Genomic DNA, 17,832 nt, shown 5'->3' on the forward strand with positions numbered 1-17,832 from the left:
CCCCACTCTATGGATGAGGAAATTAAAGCAAAGGGAGAAATGTCCAAGGTTTTTCAAGGAGGTGAAGAGCCAAGAGCTCCGAGGTTAGGGCTTGCAGCTACATATGCCACACTGGCTCTGGCTAGATATTCTGTCTCCTTTTGGGAACCAAGCAGTTCTGGAGATTGGGGAAACACTAGTTGCTAAGCACAAGATGTAGGATACAGTTTATACCACACAACCATGCATATGGAATCCATCACACGTTACAACAGAAGACTTGAGGCCTCACTGGGTAAATGAGATAGGAAAAGGAGAACCTGGGGGTTACTCATCATTTTCCAAATCAGAGATTTATGTCCCTTTTGGAAAGGAGAAGGAAAGCCTGGCTGCAGCCCAGTTTTGAGTAATATTTGCCACTGAGAAGCTGTATGAAAAAATTCCTGGCACAAACTTTGGAGAGCTCTTCCGATTGGGCTCTGGCCAGTCCTTATAAATGATTGAGATTTAAAACCCTATCAAATCAGAGAAGCAGGGAGTGTTGGTGCAACACCATAAATCCCTCTCTAAAGCTAATTTCAAACACAAAATAGGAATGTTCAGAGAAAAAAATTATCTACACATACTTCCTTACATAGAATTTTTTTTTCCCCTTAAGTCTAGTAGGGTAGAGGTCAATGGCTAACTGTAGTCTGAGTGCCTGGAATAGTCGATTATCTTCTTTAACCTAAATATATTTTCTGATTTTTCCATCATTCAAATAGATTGCTGTGAAATAAAGAATAAAATTAAGTAAAGAAAATATAAAAGCTAATAACTTTGAGTGTCAATAGAGAGCCAGAGCTTATCTCATCCAACTGACTCATTTAACAAAAGAAGAAACGGAGGCGGACAGAACAGGGAGCACCTTGCTTGTGGTCACTCAGGCAGCCAGCAAGGGACTCAGAGCCAGGACCCTGGAAATCCCCTGAACAACTTCCTGGCCTCCACACCACAGTGTTGCAGCTGCTGGATTCCTTAGGCTAGGAAACCCCCTAGGCTGGGTGTTAGGTGAGAAACAATTTTATATGGAATTGTAAAATTCAAAACAGCATCCTCAAATGTTAGACAAAGTACACTAGATTCCAACTCAAGAATAAGTGAAACTGAAAAGGCACAGAGAGGACAGTTTGTAGGGAATTGGGTGTCCAATGCTCTGTCACAACTGCTATACTGAACTGCATAAATGTACCATATTTTCTTTCTTCTGGCTATTGTTTATGTAATTCCACCTGTCCACAATGCTTTCCCCTCTTGGTCTACCTCCCTCCCATGTGCTTCTAGAAATTCCTCCTCATCCTTTAACATCAACTCAAAAGTCACTTTCTGCAATGCTGTCCCTGGTCTCTATTTGAAAAATTAATGGGTACTGGGACACCCCAACAAAAGGATGCACTTTTGACTGCACAGCATACCACTATATAAGGGAAATCATTGCTGGTTTACAGATCTGTCTCATCTCTAGATAGCGTTCTTTTTAAGTCATTGTATTTCTGGCACCTAGCAGGAACTCAAATGACAGCTGAATGAATGAAACCTACTAACAGCCATACAGCAAGACTTTTACCTCTCTTTGCATATCTATGATTTGTTTTTCTATCCTGGAAAGGGTGCATTTGTAGAACCTGAGGCAAGAGAGATTGCTTCCGGACAGAGGTTTTCCCTAAAGTTAAAACAGCTAAATTGAGTATTGTTATTTCATACTACCTAAGTAACAAAGAAATAGGTTAGAAAAACATTGATTACAAAATATCCAAAAAATGGACAGATTGGCAACAAACACACAACCCGTATAGTTTATTACAGGAAGACACCAAAGTGTATTATTCCTACACCCTCTCTATCACTCAAGATACATGTACATAGGCACACACAAAAAGTTAATAGCAAGTCACTGTGGGAAGTTTAATCAGAACCCATCAATAGAAGACCCATGGCGTGGTAAACACCAAAGTGTATTATTAGGGTTGCTAATTGCTAATTAAAATCCCCAGATCAGGTTTCTGGGCACAGCTTGCTGCATCTGTGCAGTGGGCAGGTCCCAGACAGTATGAAAACCAAGACCGGGACCTGCTTCTTCATGCAAGGCTATTCCTGTAGTATCACAAAGGGTGTGTGACAGATTGTACAAGAAGAATATCCACATGCAATCCCCTCAGGCACAGTCCTGTTCCTGACTACAGATTTGAAAGAAGTTTCTCATCAACCTCTAGGATCCAGAAACTAGGCTATTGTTGCATAAAATACCAGAAGGTACCTAGCTTACCCCTTATAGGGAAAGAGAATGGTCACAACATTCAACATACTGTCCTCCTTCCTTGAGATGGTCTGGGAAGGGGGATAAGAGGACTTTCTGGGGCGATGGAAACATTCTATATCTTGATTGAAATGTGGGTTACATGCATGTATACACTTGTCAAAACTTACAGGATTGTTTGCTCTTAAGATTCATGCTCTCTAGTGTATATAAATTTTACCTAGAAAAAAAGAACCATGGACAAAGATTGAACTCTAATTAGTAGGTTTATTTTCTGGAGTGGTATGAGCTAGCAATTTTGAAACTATTTTCTATGTATTCTAGACTGGAGCAAGTGAGTAAATACATGCAGGATAATGAGATCCAGGTTTTTCACCATTGGGGAAGGTAGTTACAAATATGGGAGAGGGTAAATTAACATCACCATAGGGGATAAAATATATCATGTGCCTCCTAACATGATGATACATCATCACGTCTTTGGTAGTTGTGCCAAAATTTCATGACCTGACTCAAATTATAAGGAAACAGGAGACAAAAATCAAATTGAGGGAAATGCTACAAAATAACTGGCAAAATATCAACATATTTAGGTTAAGAAAGACAAAGAAAGAAAGGTTAAGGAACTTTTTCAGATTGAGGGAAGCCAAAGAGATACGACAACTAAATGCATGCTTGATCCTGAACTGGTTTGGGAAAAGAAACCTATAAAGACTGTTACTGTTACGAGTAACAACATTTAAAATATAGATTGTGGATTAGGTAAGAATATTGTGGCAACATTAAATTAATTGCCTGAATTTGAAAAGTATATTGTGTTTAGGTAAGAGAATAGCCTTTTCCTTAGGAAATACACATTGAAGTATTTAGTTGGAAAGGACACAGTGTTTCCAACTTACTCTCAAAGTTGCAAGAAAAAAGAGAAGGGTGAGGAGGAGGAAGCAGGGTGAGAGGGAGGGGAGTATGCATATATAAGTGGGACAAAAATGTAAACAAACAACTGGTCAATCTGGGTAGAGTGTAAGAAGGTTCTCTGTACTATTCTTCTATCTTTCCTGTAAGTATGAAATCATATCAAAATACAAAGTTACCCTCAAAATACCCTAACCTCCCCCAAGATATTTATTTTTTTTTTAAAGATTTTATTTATTCATGAGAGACAAGGAGAGAGAGAGGCAGAGATATAGGCAGAGGGAGAAGCAGGCTCCATGCAGGGAGCCTGATGTGAGACTCTATCCCAGAACCCCAGGATCACGCCCTGAGCTGAAGGCAGATGCTCAACCGCTGAGCCACCCAGGAGTCCCCTCCCCCAAAATATTTAGATGTAAGGCTATTAATAACTAAATAAGTGTATTATGAGAAATTGTTTCAAGAATATTGGTTTTAAAATTCTATTTTTCCCTATGGTAGCAATCCACAAAAACTTTAGTTGGCACTAAATTCCTTTTTAGAACTAAAAACAACTCATATACCTTCAAATAAGATTTTTTGAAATTCCGTGCTTTTAGATTTTAGAAAGTCTTGTAAGACAATAAACAGAAATTGGAATGAAAGTGCCTCTTTACGAAGACATAGACATGGCCAACAAGCACATGAGAAAATGCTCTGCATCACTTGCCATCAGGGAAATACAAATCAAAACCACAATGAGATACCACCTCACACCAGTGAGAATGGGGAAAATTAACAAGGCAGGAAACAACAAATGTTGGAGAGGATGCGGAGAAAAGGGAACCCTCTTACACTGTTGGTGGGAATGTGAACTGGTGCAGCCACTCTGGAAAACTGTGTGGAGGTTCCTCAAAGAGTTAAAAATAGACCTGCCCTACGACCCAGCAATTGCACTGTTGGGGATTTACCCCAAAGATACAAATGCAATGAAACGCCAGGACACCTGCACCCCGATGTTTATAGCAGCAATGGCCACGATAGCCAAACTGTGGAAGGAGCCTCGGTGTCCAACGAAAGATGAATGGATAAAGAAGATGTGGTTTATGTATACAATGGAATATTACTCAGCTATTAGAAATGACAAATACCCACCATTTGCTTCAACGTGGATGGAACTGGAGGGTATTATGCTGAGTGAAATAAGCCAGTCGGAGAAGGACAAACATTATATGTTCTCATTCATTTGGGGAATATAAATAATAGTGAAAGGGAATATAAGGGAAGGGGGAAGAAATGTGTGGGAAATATTAGAAAGGGAGACAGAACGTAAAGACTGCTAACTCTGGGAAACGAACTAGGGGTGGTAGAAGGGGAGGAGGGCGGGGGGTGGGAGTGAATGGGTGACGGGCACTGGGGGTTATTCTGTATGTTAGTAAATTGAACACCAATAAAAAATAAATTAAAAAAAAAAAAAAGAAAGTGCCTCTTTACTACCCAACTCCCTCCAGATTCTTCAGTATTTTTTCTGTAAGAACAATTCATCTGGCTACATGCCAAGTTAAAACCAAACAAGATAATAAACAATTTGTGTATGGATGATTCAGCCTTCCCTGACATAGCAGAGAACTGCATTCTCCCCAGGCCTTATAAAAGCTCTACACACACACACACACACACACACACACACACACACACACACACACACAAATATAAAATATGCTAAGGAACACAGCATTATCACTCAGCAGAACTTATTCTATCTCCCCATCTTTGTCTTTGTGTTAAATCAAACACAAGTATGACTCTGGTCTGGGGGGGGAGGAGGGGAGGCAAAAATACCAAAAACTACCAAAGGAAAAAAATTACTTCATGGATATCAAAGGAGAATTTTTAAAAAGTCATTTTTAGCCCCAAGAATCTTTTTGAAACAATAACTATGATATGACTCAGTATGAAAATATTATGCTAAGTATGTATTAAGAAAAATTCACATGCACAGAGATGAAACTGCAATTGGATTTGTCATTTCAAAGTATTAATGTTGGGTTTGCAGATAATAGAGAATGACATTCTCCTAAGCGAATAAAGAAGTTAGCCAAGTAAGTAAATGCTGTGTTTCTACTGTAAGGAAATACATGCACCAGTGAAGCAACCTTTTCAGCACAAAAGAAATTTAATACCCAGACCACATGAAAAGTGATCGCTCTGGGAATAGCACAGCTGTTAAAATTCAAGGCAGTTTGTATTAAATCGTCCAGCATGTTTATGTAAAGCAGGACTCTCAGAATGACCACCAAGAGGAATTAACTTCGCTAACAAAAAAGTGATACCTATATTTAGTTTAATGCTTACAATAAGTGTGAAAGAAAAATGCAAAGCGATTCTTTCAAAGAATATAAGGGACCTCAGTTAGCTAGTATGCCTGTGATTCTTTCATAAACAGTATCTCAAGGGCTAATTTAATTAGAAAGAGAACAAAAAAGAATGAGTGTTTGCATTTCACTTACAGAACCCAATTATCTTTATTTCATTGAGATGCATGATCTACATAAAGCCACAGAAAAACTTCTGGCACCTGTGCCAAATGATTTCAGTATGAAAACTAATACTGCCAAGTTATTTTGAGACCAATTAGCTTAGCCATTCAAAGAAAAATAATGTGCTCTCTAAAAAACATATAATCCTAAAATCTGCATTTCTGAAGACAGAAGTGTACAGATATCCTTGACGCCTTGATGTGAACAGATATAAGATACCTCAAAGAGATGGCAAAAAGAATGAGCTTGTGGGTAACTACTGACAAATGGCAAGCTTTAAATCTCAATATTGATGCTTGGGATGCACAATGATAAAACAGCTTAGTTTACTTTTTGAAGAAAAAAGTTATTCTCAATGTTTGAACACCTAAAATTAACCAAATTTATCAGCATTCTCAATCTGAATTAATTTTTTAAGACTGGGTAGGATTATGCTTCTCATAGGATATGACCAAGTCAAGTCTTAAAAAAAAAAAAAAAAAAAAAAAAAAAGCTTATCAACTCAGAATGGAGATAATTTCCCAAGACCTCAATCCCTTCCATACTGCTAGATGTCGTAGGCCAAGGCAAAGAAATCCTGAGTTAGAAGTGAGATGCCAGACTTAGGGGTTAATGACCCTAATACTATTTTGCATAACACTTGTACATGAAAGTCTTACCAAAAAGCTTGAGTTTTAAAAGCCCAAGTTAAATCACTGGGCATCAGAAGGCTTAAAGAGGCATACAAAAGAAAATTAGCAATAACACACAGTATAAAGTCACAAATAACTCAGCCTATCTCTAGGCCTGTTAAAAAAGGAGATGCCATCAACTGTAGTTTTGAGATACATCAGCCGTTTCCCATTACAATGGGGTACATACCAGCTCTATTTTTAGAGCCTCTGGAAAGATCAAAGCAAAAGGGGCCCTTTTATGGGCTCCCTAGCCAGGCCCCTAATCTCTGTTTACTTTTTGTCATTATGTAGATCTCCCAAAGACAAAACCACGAGGACTGCCTGGTTTAACTCCCTCCTCTGATAACACTTACAAATTGCTCTAGGATGGTCCATGTGAGCAAGGAACTTCTGAGGAGGAACAAAACCTAGTAACGTTCATATTCAAGCCAAAATTATTATGAGGCAAGTATTGATACAGATATCTACAATATCTAATTCAATCTCTCTTTGTACACTATAAATTAAACTTTCTCAGGCTGATTTCTCTGTGACAATGAATACACATGAATGACAAATCTCCTCTGGTATTTTAGACCTTCCCTCTCCCCCTCCAAAAAGTCCTCAGTTGGTTTCAGTGCTCTGGCTAGTAAAGATGATAGGCTCATTTTAAAAAACAAGTCCTTCAAATGCCGAATGACTTACTTTGGAAGAACAAGCTGTACATTTGTCAAACGCCAGGCTGACAGGAAGAACATTATCAAACCGTGACAGAAATCCCCGGATCTAAAAACAAAGCAAAACAATTGACATCAAGCTCAGAATGCCCATACCTGTGAAATATATTTGTAGTTTCTGACAAAAAGTGGGAAATAATATGGTGGTCTTGACACAGATTAGCAAAAATGAAGTTCAGCATGGACATTTTTCCTTGTATTATAATCAGTTTGAGGAAGAACTGTATCATGTCCTTTATGCCATCAAGAACCAGGCCCCACAATCTTTTTACGTATTTGAGACCTAAAAACTCCAAAATACAAAAAGAAAGCGATATGCTGTAAAGTATCATTGTAACAAATGTCTTAAAAAATAAAACAGGTTAACTAGTTCATGATGGTGCAACTGTCACATACATGTTACAGTGAATATGGTAAGTGTGTGTACCTGGATAGGATATTGGGTGGGGCATCACAGGTGAGAAGGTCTGGAGACTACATCAGGCAGAGATGGTCCTAAATATACATCTAGTTACTTGCTTGAGTTGGGACAGGGATACAATGCAAAACATCACCAAATTTATGAGGAAACAGCGCCACCTTGAGCATAAATTTCTGGACTGCAACTCACTGTCCCAGGATATCTGCCATAACCAGGTTTCAAAAACTATGATTTACGTAATTTACTGAGAACATCATATCTCTCTAGAACTATAGTATGCCAAATGGGAAGTTTTAAACTGCTGCGTAGATCATTAACATATTATTATGAAAAATATGAATGGTAAACCCCATGAAGTCTCACAGGACTCAGCATTTATAGTAAATCAGATAACATGAATCCTTTCATGAGTTAATTTATTTCATCTTCCCAACTGCCCCCATCTTCATAAAACTCAGGCTCAGAAAGGTGACACAAGTTGGCTGAGGAAAATAGAAAGTGACAAAGCTAAGATTCAAAAGGAGGCGTCTTAACCCTCAACTTGGCCCAGTTTCCTTCTGCTACCTACCCTTTCCCTCCCTTTCTCTCAGGATACCACAGGTTTGTCTTCAATATTAGGTCTCAGCACAAATTGACAGTCTCACCTGAATAGAGCAAAAGAACCAAGCCACATATCCTTGTTGCCTTTGGCTGCCCTACCAACACTCCCCCAAAATAAAAACAAACAAAACCTGACAAACTCTTTAAAGAAAAAGGCTTCCTTCTGCATTGAGATAACTCCATCTTCACACCCACACTGGATCTAATGGTCTAATTGCATGTTCATACTAGAAAATTGAACCTGTACAGACATGGCTATGGCTATCTTTTAAATATCCTTATCAGTATAATCCAAGATCAAAAGAGCATTTGGTAGAAATGATAAATTAGACAGCTGGTTTTAGTTAGATGGCCTCATTGTGAGCTTTGAAAATGTGACAATCTTTTAGTTCCCTAAATCTCAGGAATGTAGTGACCATTTCATTATACAGTACTGGAGGCACAGTCTGGGTTTAAGTTTGCTATTCAAGGACACCAAAACAGGAGACCTCAAACTTCTAAGAAGGATTAGTCAGAAATAGGAATGCTGAGACCCTCATGAGATCAAGAAGTTAGAGGCTTAAAAATATTGGCAAAGTGAGCCTTCTCACTTCTCAGTTACTTTCATATTTTATATATTTATATAATATATATAAACTTTTATATTAAATTCTCCAAAAATGTTACTATATTTTACACATTTTCCATTAAAATGTTTGTTGATACAGCCTATGTTAATGTCTCCATATAGGCTTCGCAAAAAGGTTTTCTTCATCCTTTTTTCTCCTACAGCTAATAACAAGTTTTATGTTGTATAAAGAAATATTGGTAATTTTCTCTGCTAAACTGTCTCATATTTGCAGATGGGAGGTAAGGCTGAAGGGAAGGGAGACAGAAGACCAAGCTAGAGCAGGAAGGAAGGCAGGAAAGAAAAAAATAAAAACAAAAAACACAGGTGGTGAGCAACAGAAGAAAAAGGAACCAAAATGAATGGATTGGCCAAGCATGGGCCACACACTATTGTTTAGCACCCCCAGACAGCTCTTTACTAGGAAACTGTGATTCATTTTCCCAGGAAATGAAGTAAAATAACATCTGTGTGTGAGGCCTTTTAAATTCACCAAGCTGGTATCAGAAGGCCCAGAGCTCAAAGTAATTAGTTTTAGGTAATTTCAAAAAGGAAAGTCTTCTTCTCAAACCAATTGCATCGGACTCCTAATGGGTATTTCATAGGTGAGCTCCCTCCTCTCCACATAATGCTACACTCTGCCATTGAATAATTTTTGTAATACACAGCTCCTAGGTGTGTCACTTTATCGATTTCTATAGCTGAAACAAATATGGCAGAGAATTCCTTATGCTGGCATTCAGAAACCCCCACACACACTAATCTGGGACCATCCTGTCTTTCTAATTATGTCTCAAATTGAAACTGCTCACAATCCCCATACAGCTACTAAGCTGAACTACAACTTCCTTCCAAAGACTTTCCCAAGTTCCTGACCTTATCTCATGCTAAATTCTGTGACTTGGAACTCTTCTTTTTGGAAAGAGCTACACAGCCAAATCTCCATCTTCCTTAAAAGCTGCTCAATGCAAACACACCTTTCATAAATCCTCAATCTACCTACCACCAAGCTTAAAGATCATGTCTCCATCATTTGAAATCCTTCTTTTTGATATTTATCACTAAATACCTGTGTAATAGTTATTTTAAGAAAACAACAGGTTATGAACACCTGGGTGGCTCAGGTCATGATCCGAGGTCCTGGGATGGAGTCCCGCATTGGGCTCCCCATAGGGAGCCTGCCTCTCCCTCTGCCTATGTCTGTGTGTCTCATGAATAAATAAATAAAATCTTTTTTTTAAAGGTTACAACATAATTCACGTACCATAAAATTCATCTTTTTAAAGTATACGACTCAGAGGATTTTAGTATATTCATGGAATAGTACAATTATCATTAATATCTAATTTCAGAATACTTCATCACCCCCAAAATAAATCCAGAACCCCAAAATAGTCCCCATTCTTCACTTTTCCCAGGCCCTGGCAACCACTAGTCTACTTTCTATTTCTACTGATTTGTCTATTTTGCATATTCCCTATAAATGGAATTATACAAGACTGGCTTTTTTTTACTTAGCAAGTTTTCATCCATATATATCCTGGATATGTACTTCCTTTTCATTGCCAAATAATATTCCATTATACGGATATACCACATTTTGTTTAATCCATTCATCAGTTGGACATTTCTTTTGGGTATCTACAAAATTGGGTATATACAAGAATTCCCATTATTTTAGGAATTAATGAGTCACATGGTAACTGTATGTTTAACATTCTGAGGAACTGCCAAACTGTTTTCCAAAGTGACCATACTGTATTACTTTCTCGCCTATAAGGTCAACACTTGTTACTGTCTCTGATTACAGCCATCCTAGTGAGTCTGAAGTGGTATCTCACTGTGGTTTCATTTGCATTTCTCTAATGACTAATAATGCTGAACATTTTTCTGTGTGCTTCTTGACCATTTATACATCTTTTTTGGAGAAATGACTGCAAATTCTTAGACAAATTTTAAATTTGGTTTTTCTTTTTATTGTTGAATTTTTAGAGTTTTTAAAAAACATTTTGGATACAAGTTTCTTTTCAGATAAGATTTGCAATATTTTCTCTCACTCTGGGTCATCTTTTCAATTTCTTGACAGTGTCCTTTGATGCACAGGACTTTTCATTTTCATAAAGTCCTATTTATTTTTTCTTTGGTTGTCTTATGGTGTCATATGTAAGAGACCTTGTCTAACCCAAGGTCATGAAGGTTATGTTTTCTTCTAGTTTTATAGTTTTAGCTGTTACATTTATGTCTATGATCCACTTTGAATTAACTTGTGTATATGGTAGGAGACCAGCATCTCAATTCATTCCTTTGCATGTAGAAATCCAATTGTCCCAATGCTTCATTGATAAGACTATTCTTCCCCAATTGAATGGTCATCAAATGACCATAAATATAAGAATTAATTTCTCGACTCTCAATTCTATTTGGTTGATCTATATATCTATTCTAATGACAGTACAACACTGTTTTGATTATAGTAGCTTTGTAGTAAGTTTTGAAACTGGTGAAGTGTGAGCCTTCCACCTTTGTTCTTCTTCAAGATTATTTTGGCTATTCTGGGTCCTTTGTCTTTCCATATGAATTTTAGAATCAGTTTGTGTGCTACAATTAACAAAAACATTTATTTCTCTTGCTTTTAAAGGGCAAGACACAGGTTGAACTATTTGCATTTGCCCAAAGCACAGTGAGATGTTTATAAAAGAGGCTACATATTATTATGAAATGAGAAAAATACAAACATCCCAAAGCCTACCAAATTACTCATATTTGAACTATACAGAGAAAACAAGTCTCATACCACAAGAAGAACTCCAATTTAGCACCATTCACATTTTCCAGGCAATATGAAGCCCTTCCCCATCAACAATGCTTTAAATCCCCAGTATTAAAAGTGCATAGAACTTCCACAAAAAGCTCTGCATTCCCTCAATCCTACAATAATCGTATAAAACTTGAAGAGCAGAGGTTGTTATTTTAAAGTTTTAGCACCTTCCTTCCTTAGATACACACAGAAATCACAGAGCAATCTAAAATCCAGGTACCCTATGCAAAATCCTAATATGTTCACATCTATTTAAGCGGCCACTCCCCAATTCATAATCCAAGAAATTCTAGAAATTTGTCCTTAGCTTGGGTAGAGAAAAATTCACCATCACCTCCTACTTAGAAGTGTACAATGTGAAGCAATATGCTCAGTGTTTTTCTAAACTTGCCTGATCAGAAATAATTCCTCTCTGGAACTTGATTCAAAAGGGCTGGGGTAAGGCCTGGGGTACGGCCTGAGAATCCGAATGTTTAATAAGAGCCCCAGGTGATTCTCATCAGGCAAGCACATGAAACAGGAGCTTTTAGTTACCAACTGTATTTACACCTTCCTGTGGTTTGCGCTAGACCACTCAACATCACCTGTTAGACGTCAGAAAACAGATGGAAGCAGCTTTTAGCAAACTTCTCATTTTTTTCCACATTTTCTAAAAATAGCACCACACTCACCAAATTTTGCCCACATCTAAAATAACATTCAAAAGGTTTTATGAAATGATAGTAAAGTCATTTCTCTATCCACACAAGAACTAATAATAAGTAAGCCCTCTGGATACTGCTCAAGGTAAATTCTCTAACTTTGGGGAATGCACACAGTTCACTGTAAACTTTTATTCTATTACTAGTATTTGCTGTCAATCTTTCCATACAGGAGGGTTAGCACTAAACAGCTTTTTAAAAATTCTACCTATAAATAAAAGCAATGCACATGACAGGAAACAAAACAAAAAACAACTCATGCTCAACAGGATATTTACTCCCATTTTCATATTTAAAAAATATTTACATATTTAATTTCCTCTTACGTGACCTCCTCTGTATTGAAGGGGAAAAACTGTAGATTTTACAAACACAAATGCCTTGCCTCTCTATCTAGCTTTGGGGCTAGTAAGAGATTTCTTAGAGGAGCCAAATGTTGCCTGCTTCTCTACATGTTTTTTTTTTTTTTTTTAATTTACAATAAGTTTTTTTCCTCTTAATACGGGAAAGAATAAGGAAGAAATTTAAATGGCCTGCATGGATATGGATCAGTGGTTGCCTGGTGATGAGGGTGGGGTATTACCTGGGAAAAGCCACAAAGGAAATTTTGGGGTTGACTGGGAAGATTCAACATCTCACTTGGGGTGGTAGTGGTTATATATGTGTATGCACTTGTCAGAACTCATTAAAATGTACATTTAAATGAGCTATATAAATTATACCTCAAAAAGGGTAATTAAAAAACCTGTTTATCATCTTAACATTTTTAAAATATAGAAAGGCACAAAATGAAAGATATAAGTCCCTATTGCCCCCAACTCCCCATCCTCAAAATAATCTCCAGCATCCGTTTCCTGTGTTGCCTTCCTCAGAAAAAAAAAAAAAAATCATGCACAAATCAGCTCTCCAATTTTTGCTACCCCCCTGAATATTTAAAAGCCCACCTGGGAATGACAGAACCTAGAAGAAATACAATTAGCTGTCATTTCTTGGCTCCCTTAGCTCTCATGGCCCCCAGGTTCCATCAAGGGCGAAAGCAGCCTGAGTTGAAATTGCCGTTGTCCAACAGTAGTGAGGCACTGGTGGTATTTGCCTTGTAAGAAGGACAAGCTCCCCTCACCAGAAAACAACAAAAAAACACAAAACAAAACAAAACAAAACAAAACAAAATGAAACACCTGGCAGGAGATATGCAAAAGTCTCAGAGGAGGGCCTTTAAACTTTCTTTGGCCTCCCTCCCCAGCTGTTCCAGCAGGACAGTGGGCGTGGTCCCAGCCCAAGTCATTAGGCACACCTGTGCTGTGCCTAATTAGCTCCATAGGCTCACAGGCAGGAACACCTGCTTGGGCTAGTGGTGTGGGCTGGGGACAAGGTGGCAAGGGTCCTTTTGTAAACAGAACTTGAGTTGGTGGGAGCACAAAATTCAAAGGTATGTTCAAAGAGCAGAATTTGGTCTGTGTTAACTTGAAAAGTAATGTACTTTGTCCCATAGGATGCCACCAAGAAGCCATTTTTTTTTTTTTCTAACGTCCCTGGAGGCTGGCATTCAGTATATCCAGAAAAGGGCCAGGAAATGTGATTCTGAAATGGCTCCAGAGGTGACTCTGATGTAGTCAGATGTGGGAACCCCTGGATTAGGCTGTCTTTCACTTAATGGGTAGCAGACTCCAAGTCTATATCCAGACCTGCTCAGATCTCCTCTAGGCCATTCTCTAGGCAGCAGCCAAATCTTACCATATTATGTCCATCTCCTGATTTTCCACTCACTGGCTTTCCACTGCCCTTGGGGTGAGGATCCATGGCTTTCAAATGCCTATAGGATTTGACTGACTCCCCTCCACCCACGCCATCCTCCTGTGCTTTCTCAGCCCTGTGTTACAGGCACACCTGCAGCCCTGCAGGTCCTCAAACTCACCAAGCACTCTTCTCGCCCATCTTTGCCGCTGCTCTTATGCCTCCCCTACAGTGTTTACCCCTCTCCTTTTTCCCTTTCAAAGAAACAGCTGCTCTTCTTCTTGCAAGCTGTACGGGAAGGCATGTTCTGGAATAATGTGGAAAATGGGAAGAGAAGGAGGAGAGCACTATTGTCATCCTGTGCTCTTGGGTGTTTTCACTTATTTATCTCAATTTACCCTCAAAACCATCCTGTGACTTTCTCAGGGAAGTAGTATGGCTTGCCCAAGATTCCACAACCACTCAGTGGCAAAGCCAGGAATCTGAGTTCTATTCCTTCTGGCTCCAAAGCCTGGGGAAGAGAGCTGCAGAGCATGCGGGAAATAAAAAGAGAGGAGGAAAGAAAAAGAAAGCACAGAAATTAAACAAAAAGTCCTGCAAAAACAAAAACTCAGTACCTGGTGGCTATCAGGGTCTGGGTAAATGAAATTAGATCTTCAGTCATTTACAGCCAATTGGCTACAAAATAAATAGATCAGGTATAGGAAGGAGCTGCTTCCATTCTGGGCTACTGCTGGCGGTGTGTACACCAGAGCTGAGTAAAATCAGCTTGAGCTGTAAGCCCACCCCGCCTTGATGGGAAGCAGAGAGCCAATGTCCACAGACAAACAGCCACCCTGAGAAGGTACAGTGCGGCCACAACTGAACCTGCTGCACTGACTTCACACCAGTTTCCATCAGATCTGGCAACATTTCTAGAGTTGGAGTCTGCATAAATAAAGACGAACTCCAAACTCCAAGAGATTACTCTAGAATGTTGAAAAGAATTTTTTTTTAAAGATTTTATTTATTCATTCATGAGAGACACAGAGAGAGAGAGGCAGACACAGGCAGAGGGAGAAGCAGGCTCCATGTAGGGAGCCCAACATGGGACTCGATCCCAGGACTCCAGGATCAACGCTCTGGGCCGAAGGCAGGCACTAAGCTGCTGAGCCACCCAGGGATCCCCTGTTGAAAGAATCTTAATCTAAAAAAAAAAAAAAAAAAAAAAAAAGAATCTTAATCAAAATCAATGCCAAAATGGGGAGTTGAGCAATTGCAAAATCCCAGGCACTGCATAGTCAGTCATCTTTGTTTCAGACAACAGTGTCAGCGACTACCAATGATCCACCTCTTGCTATTGAAATGGAGCCACCGAGGGACAGAAGGACTGAGCTGGAAATGAGCCTGCCTTATTCTTAGAAAAAGCCTGCAGAATAGAGCTGGTTAATCTTTTTCAACTCTTTCCAATGCACTCAATGCTTCCAGGGTTTTATGAAGAATCTTTGTAACTCCCTCTTTAGGAGAACACAGAAGCTCTATTTTACCATTTTAGTTCAAAGTGAAAGAGAAAGATAAAATAAACATTTACTAGTATCCCTTATGTGCCCAGAACTGTGCTATTGCTTAGTAAATGTGATGTAATCTGTATGTTAGTTCCAGGAGTTTATTATATAATTATTCCCATTTTACTGGCATAAAGTGTGAAATTCAGAGAGGATTGGTAACCTGCACAAGGCCACACAGTAACAAGTGACAAGAGCTGTCTCAAATCTTTTGTATAAGGACAAAAAAATGAATGGATGAAAATGCAATTAAGAAGCAAACCTAGGATTCTAATCAGATCCATATGATTGCAAAGCCTACAGGCTGCCTCTCACACGGGACCTCTCAAACAGGATAACCTCATCAGGTGAGCACAAGTAACATCCTTGAACTGATAAACTTATGTCCAAGTCCTCTGGGATGAGAGATGCTCTCTAAGACACATCTGAACTCTGGTACTATATGTAATTCATTGCCTCTGTCATTCTCCAAAGAAAGCCTATCACCCTCTCTTTTTCTAGGGCCCCCACACAAAGCACAGACATTGTCAGGTCTTGTACCCAGATCCCTCCTTCTATTTAGGGGCCTCCCACTGGAATGAGGCTCCACTACATCCACATGGCTTGGAGTATATCCTTCAACTTAGATCATTCCAAAACCAAGTGGAAATAAACACTGGGTGACCTTGTGTCAGTTGCTGAACTTCTCTGAACATCAAGGTTCTTGGCACAGTGTTTGGGCATCATTTGCTGAAGGGATGGTTGAACGGTCTAAGAGGATGGATAGGTCACAAATCACAGCATCTGATATGGAGAAACAGCAGACATTTAGACAATTTATTTTTCCTGCCATTCCCATTATCATCAATCGGAAGGGTAAAGAAGCAGAGAGGGAAGGAGACTCCTTTTCTTGGGCTACATCTCAGGAAATGGGCTTTTATTGCTTATCTTCTTCATCTCCTTCCTCAGCAGTTCAGTCCATCCATATCCCTAGAGGCACACTGCGATAAGCATTTCTGACAACATAAGAAGAGCTTATTCAAAGCTAAAGGCCTGAGGATTTGTGGGGGCATAGCCTATGCAGACAAGCCAAATAACTAGCAATCCAAGGAATGGCTAGGAACCCCAGCTCTGTCTCAGACTTGTCTCAGAGATTTCCCAGGCCAGGTCTCTCCCAGGGTCCTGCCCTAGTTCCGGCTTTGTTCTGTGTTTCTGAAAGTAATTAAAAGAAAGAATCCAAGAGCCCAAGAGAACCATGGGGTTGGCAAGTCTAAACCCCTAGGAAGGGCATACACATTCAGGGTCTTTATTCATCAGTACTTGAGAGCCAAGAGTACATTCACCCAAAGACAAAAAATGTGAACTGCCTGGTCCACAAGCGGGATAAAAGCTGACTGCTATATTAATGACCATGGTGTTTGGAGGACTGTTGTAGTGCCACCTTGTTTTTCATTTTTTGAGGGAGGTCTAGTCAAATGATCAGTAACTTCACAGGCTTCCAATTTCTGTCACATTCAGGATCTCTTATAAACCTGAAAACCAACTTCCTGGAGATATCAAGAGTAGCCTGTACCTTTTATAACTCTTGAGCTGTGCCAGCACCAAAGAACCAGGAAAAAAAGGGTCTGACCTCATGGAACTCAGCCACCACCCTGAAAGCCAGGAAAAGATAACTTTTTTTTTTTTTTTTTTGTTAAAGATTCTACTTGATGGAAAGCAGAAGGAACAATACTATGGTAAGATCTGCAGTGAAAAAGTTCTCTCTACAAAAGAAGCCAAACTCCAAAGAGTATACTACATTAGATGATTTCATTTACAGAAAGTTCAAAATTGGGGCAGCCCGGGTGGCTCAGCGGTTTAGTGCAGCCTTCAGCCCAGGGTGTGATCCTGGAGACCCAAGAACAAGTCCCACGTCAGGCTCCCTGTATAGAGCCTGCTTCTCTCTCTGCCTGTGTCTCTGCTTCTCTCTCTCTGTCTCTCATGAATAAATAAATAAAACCTGTAAAAAAAAAAAAAAAAAGAAAGTTCAAAATTAGACAAAAGTCTCCCACAGTGTTGAGAATCAAGAGATGCTTGCCTCTGCGTAGGAAGTATGCAATCATAATTGCAAGAATCATGAAGGGGCTTTGGGAATACTTGATAACATTTTATTTTGATCTGTATGCTGGGTACATGAGTAGTGTTTATTTTGTGATAATTCAAGTTGTATACTTAATGATTTGTAGGATTTGACACACTTTATACATCAATAAAATGATGATTTAAATTACCCAAATCATTGCCTTTACAGACAAAAAGAGTTATGCTTATTGTTGGCTGCTTGCACAATCCCTAC

General features: G+C 39.0%; 1 protein-coding gene across 20 annotated transcripts in view; it reads right to left on the reverse strand.

Annotated features, from left to right (window-relative positions):
• The window catches only part of ATG7 (autophagy related 7), a 244,616-nt gene that overhangs the window by 158,303 nt on the left and 68,481 nt on the right, over positions 1 to 17,832 (reverse strand). For 17 of the 20 annotated variants that reach the window (XR_012011559.1, XR_012011558.1, XR_012011563.1 and 14 more), the window contains one exon: positions 7,062 to 7,142. The exons of the other annotated variants lie outside the window; for them this stretch is intronic. Coding sequence is in view for 11 of the 17 variants with exons in the window: in XM_072785118.1 (XP_072641219.1) it covers positions 7,062 to 7,142 (81 nt within the window). In the remaining 6 variants the exon portion in view is untranslated. The remainder of the gene's footprint in view (positions 1 to 7,061; positions 7,143 to 17,832) is intronic. 20 annotated transcript variants of the gene reach the window in all.

This window comes from Canis lupus, chromosome 19 (assembly GCF_048164855.1).
Source record: "Canis lupus baileyi chromosome 19, mCanLup2.hap1, whole genome shotgun sequence".
NCBI lineage: Eukaryota > Metazoa > Chordata > Mammalia > Carnivora > Canidae > Canis > Canis lupus.